This window comes from Rhinopithecus bieti, unplaced genomic scaffold (genome assembly GCF_001698545.2).
Source record: "Rhinopithecus bieti isolate Rb0 unplaced genomic scaffold, ASM169854v2 scaffold_36959, whole genome shotgun sequence".
NCBI lineage: Eukaryota > Metazoa > Chordata > Mammalia > Primates > Cercopithecidae > Rhinopithecus > Rhinopithecus bieti.
In genome coordinates, this window is record NW_016816945.1 from 870445 (window position 1) to 875780 (window position 5336).

The 5336-nt window shown below is 46.5% G+C and overlaps 1 protein-coding gene across 1 annotated transcript in view; it reads right to left on the bottom strand.

Moving 5' to 3' along the window:
- Window positions 1-5336, bottom strand: part of NF2 (NF2, moesin-ezrin-radixin like (MERLIN) tumor suppressor) — a 101731-nt gene that overhangs the window by 12727 nt on the left and 83668 nt on the right. Inside the window, 2 exon segments of the mRNA XM_017855529.1 lie at window positions 3201-3245; window positions 4650-4812. Coding sequence (XP_017711018.1) covers window positions 3210-3245; window positions 4650-4812 — 199 coding nt within the window. The 3' untranslated portion in view covers window positions 3201-3209.

Genomic DNA, 5336 nt, shown 5'->3' on the forward strand with positions numbered 1-5336 from the left:
AAAAAAAAAAAAAAAAAAAAAAAAAAAAAGAAAAAGAAAAAGAAAAAGAATTATAGAAAAAGGAAGTGAGGCCAGGCGCGGTGGCTCAAGCCTGTAATCCCAGCACTTTGGGAGGCCGAGACAGGCGGATCACGAGGTCTGGAGATCGAGACCATCCTGGCTAATGCGGTGAAACCCCGTCTCTACTAAAAAAATACAAAAAATTAGCCAGGCGCGGTGGTGGGCGCCTGTAGTCCCAGCTACTCGGGAGGCTGAGGCAGAAGAATGGCGTAAACCCGGGAGGCAGAGCTTGCAGTGAGCTGAGATCCGGCCACCGCACTCTAGTCCCGCGACAGAGCGAGACTCCGCCTCAAAAAAAAAAAAAAAAAGGAAAAAGGAAGTGGCAGAGAAGTAGGAACCTCGGTTAATCCGACTGGATGGCCGCTCAGCATTCCTGAGGGAATGTGGTAACTCCTCATAACCTAAGGGCAAACTCCTTGAATTAGCTTCAATGTTACTGGGCACTGCTGAAATCACACAGCAGACTCTGAGACCTCTCAGTGAGGCAGAAGAGTACCGAAGGCGAGGACAAATACAATGGCCGGGCAAGATGGCTCATGTGTGTAATCCCAGCATTTTGGGAGGCTGTGGTGGGAAGATCCACTTGAGTTTAGGAGTTCGAGGCCAGCCTGGACAACATGGCAAAACCCATCTTTATAGAAATAAAAATTAAAAAATCAGTCAAGCGTAGTGGCAAATGCCTGTAGTCCCAGCTACTTGGGAGGCTGAGGTGGGAGGATCGCTTGAGCCCAGGAGGTTGAGGCTGTCACCAATGTGGGTGACAGAGTGAGATCCTGTCTCAACAAAACAAAACAAAAAACCTTATTAAAAACAAAAGAGGCCAGGCACGGTGGCTCACTTTTATAATCCCAGCACTCTGGGAGGCAGAGTTGGGCAGATCTGTTGAGCTCAGGAGTTCAAGACCGGCCTGGGCAACATGGTGAAACCCCATCTCTACAAAAAATACAAAAATTAGTAGTCTCAGCTACTTGGGAGGCTGAGGCAGGAGGATCACTTGAGCCTGGGAGGTGGAGGTTGCAGTGAGCCAAGAACGTACCAGCCTGGGTGACAGAGGGAGATCGTGTCTCAAAATAAAAGAAAACTAACATCAGTGCAGGCTGGTATGATCCCAGATTAGTGAGCTTTTGGACACTGGAAACTGTTCCATTCACTACCAGCTTTTGCATCTCATCCCCAGGCATTCTAGATGGAGTTCTGCCCTTGACATCTAGGTATCCCCACATCCACGCCTAAAGCAGCACTTCTCTTCAGCTAGGCTTGTGCCAGCCAGACTGCAGCATGCACCACCCCAGAGCCACCCTAGTGCAGGCATGTGGCTGCTCATCAGTCCCGGTCACTGACCACAGGGACTGCCAAAGTCTAGAAAATGGAACGTGCACTGAACTTCATGTGCAGCAAAATTTAGTAGTGCAGGACTATTTAATCTAGTGATGCTGAGAGAACTCTTGTCATATTAAACATCAAGTCCATGCTTTTATTAACCCTTGATTAACCCGAGTGTTTGATTAACTGCCTGGCAGCCTGCTTTAAAAACAAGTTCACATCAAGACATTAAAATGAATAAATAAATAAATGCATCCATGTATGTCCTAGGAGCAGTGCAAATTTAACTAAAAATGAAACTTCTTTTGTCTGCAGTAAAAGCTCAGTGTGAAATGACAGTCAAAATCAGGACCCTGAAGAATTTCAGCACTCTGCATCATTATAGAAGGAAGAAAGAGGAAATGACATTCGGGCTGAGCAGCACCTTCCCATGGAGGGAACACCTGGCAGCACTGGGTGAAATGCAGCGGGGTTTTCTGCTTGCCCTCGTGGTTACAAAAAGTTCAGTAAACCAAGAGGTGGGTCCACCAGGCTGCTCTGGGTGCTGTGCGCTGGCCTGCCCATGACAACGCTGGCCATAACTGCCCTGCTCTGAGCACGGACTGTTCTGTATCAGGGTATCAATGCCAACATAGGTATGAAAGCTGAAGAAACCGGAGCCCGCTAAATGAAAGTATCACATACAAAACAGGGTTCATGTCATGGATTCTTAGAACCACTAACGGCTCAAGTGTACCTTTTAATAAGATCTATCAGGGACTTTAACAGCTGACCTCTCTTGATGGGATAACGACCACAAGTAGGATCTATCTTATGCCAGACCTCTTTTTGGTAGGAAGGTTCCAATTAGCTTATTCTACTCTATGAGCAGAAACTGCGGGGAAGACTCCAAAGGACACATCCTACACTGCTGTCGGGTGGTGTGGGGCTTGTTGGCATGGGTACTACTGGGGATTAGGTGAGAAGTAGAGGCAGGATGTCATTTTATTCTTGGGCAAAATACATTCTCTCTACTGCCTAGGCATGCTGGAAGAATAACGAACTGTTGCAGGAGAAAAGCAGCAAACATTCAGTTAATTCACTCAGCAACCAGTGACCGCTCCTCTCCGGGGTGCCATGACTGTACTGTTCCAATGTGAGTTCACTCTGACCACATCTCTGCTCAGCCTGTGGAGTGGAAGCTGAAGCAGAGGCGGCTGAGCACGGACGAACAGAGAGTCCACTCCCCGTGGACTCACACATCAGACCCTGTGCTCTGGGTTTGCTTTATTTGAAAGGAAAAGGGCTGTGTACAGAAAGGGAAAGCTCTAAAGGAAAATGAGCCAGCACAGGCAACCCCTTCGCCCCACGACCAGAAGCTGCCAGGAGTGACCATGGGTCTTGAGAGGCTGTCACCGCGTAAAAGGTCTTGATCTCGAGTTACAGACACCAGTCTCAAAAGTGCCCAGATTGACCCCATTTCCATGCTAGGAGTATGCCACCAAGACAAAGGACTTTTAGACACACCTGACTGGACAAGAAGCCATAACCTTCCCCAGCCCAAAAATGACACGAGATGGGAAGAACGGCCGGTCCTACAGCCCCATGACATGCTCTTCGGAACGAGGCAGTCTTCTGGGGCCCTGGAGGCTGGTCTGGCTCCACAGGGCGGGTGCCTGCTTTTAGACTCAAAGCATGCTGCGGCCAGTACCCAGGCACCACCTGCCCTCGTAAGGGCTCAGTGTGGCCCGAGGACAGAGACAGGCAAGCTCATGCACAGGTTAGTATCACAGAGGGCAGTGCCATCACCACAGAAAGAGTACCTGGGAACAACCTACTTTGAGGGCTCAAATGCAGATAGGTCTTCTGCCTTGGGCTTGAGGCTAAACCAGCAAAATAAAATGAAGAAAAACAAAAACATACCCTGTGATATCAACAATGCCATAAGTGCCATCTGCAAAATGCTTGGATAGGCCTGAAATCGTGACGAGTGATCTTGTTTGTTTTAATGGCTTGGAACGGGGTCTCTCCAGCTTTCACACTGCAGGTTTCTGTGGCTGAAGGCCCTGCTCATTGCAGCCGCAGTGGAAATGGTGAGACTGTTCCGGGGACCCAGATGACAAGGCTGGGGTGAGGTGGGGTGTCTAAAGGCAGTTCATTTAAGGGCTGACTGGCTCAGTCATTGTTTTACCTCTTTCCTTAATGGCTGAGGCCTCCCTTGAACTTCTCTTTACTATTTAATAATTTTGTTTTGGAAGGGAAGCCTGGTAAATTACAGAAGCCAGAGAAAAGAAGAATGTGGAATGTGGAAATGCCTTTCCTTCTAGGTTGCACTATTAAAAGGAATTCTCTACCCAGTGCCAGTTCTGACTGGAGTCAAGAGGTAGAAGTCAGGGCTGCCTGCTGTACCCAGTAACGACGGCAGGTAGAAACAGATCCCCTGCAGTTTTCAGATACAGCTTAACCACTAAAAACAGAGACAGTCTGTAAAACTGGAAGCCCATTTTAAATACTGAGGTAAAGAGTAAAAAATTAACTGCATCAGTATCACCTAAACTCAATGGACAGTTTTATCTTAATAACACCTATTTTATAGGTGTTAACCTGATCCTGGGCTATCAGTTAAGAGCAGAGCATTATTTGGCAAGAGAGGACCCTTCTGCTTGGCCCAAATGAAAGAGGTATACTCTTGGGCTGATAATTAGTATGAAATTTAGCTTCTGAAACTCAACAATGCTGAAAGCTCAAAATACCAATAGAGAAAGATATGAAACCATTTGCAACATAATAAAGTCTTCTCTTTCAAAACAAAGAGGTTCTCTCCTAGACGCTTCCTTTTAAGTATGAAAAAAGTTAAAAATTCAGTTTGGTTTTATAGTCCTTGCCACTTAAAGACACAACAAGACTAGAGGGAAAGTCCATTCTCAATAGCCTCCATTTCATTCCGCTTTCTCATAAAGTAAGGCAGCCCCCTGGGCATAACACCCCTTGGCTTAAAACGGCGTTATGCTTTACTGCTAAATGATGAATCAAAACCCACCATGTAACAGGGGTTCATTACGTCAGAGCTTTTAACACAAGCTCAACTGCCATCCAGCCAATGGGTTCATAGTCACTGGCAGATTACATTCCCTTTCTGGTATAAGTTTAAAAATTTCCTCAACTAAGTACATACAAAAGATGCTAACAGTCTAGTGACTTGGCTACTGAGAAAACCAGATGCCAACCTCATATTTCATTAATGATGGTCCTGATCAGCAAAATACAAGAAAAGAGACCCTGGGTACCTTTTTAATGGTATTGTGCTTGCTGCTGCCACCCCTGTCGGAGTTCTCATTGTGCAGAATATCCAGAGCCGTCTCCCTCTCTTTCAGTTTCAAGGCCTCGATTTCTGTCTTGAGTTCATTGAGCTGCTCCTGCAGATGCTTGCTCTTTTCCATGTATTCCACTCTGCCGGCAAGAGGGTATCATGCATCAGGGCTTGGGCGACAGTGAGACACGGCTCAGGTGCTCTGTGGCCCACAAGCTGCTTGGCACAGGATCTAGGGTTTGAGGCCTGGGGTTCACATCTTTACTTGGCCACTCACAGGCCGTGGAGCTTGGGCTGGTCACTTAAGTGCTATGAATGTTTCCTCATCATTAAAATTGGGATAATGATCACAGGGCCGTGGTCAGGATTAAATTAAAAAAAAGTGGAGGCCAGGCATGGTGGCTCCACCTGTAATCCCAGTACTTTGGGTGGCTGAAGCAGGAGGATTGCTTGAGTCCAGGAGTTGGAGACCAGCTTGGGAAACATAGCGAGATCCTGCCTCTATTAAAAAAAAGAAAAAAAAAAAAAAGAAGAAGAAAAGAAAAGAAAAGGAAAGAAAAGAAAGAGTAGACAAGTCCTTGGTAAATTCTCATAGGGGCTCTACAAATACCAGCTGTCACAGACAGCTTTTCGTTCTGCACCAAAAAAAAAAAAAAAAAAAAAA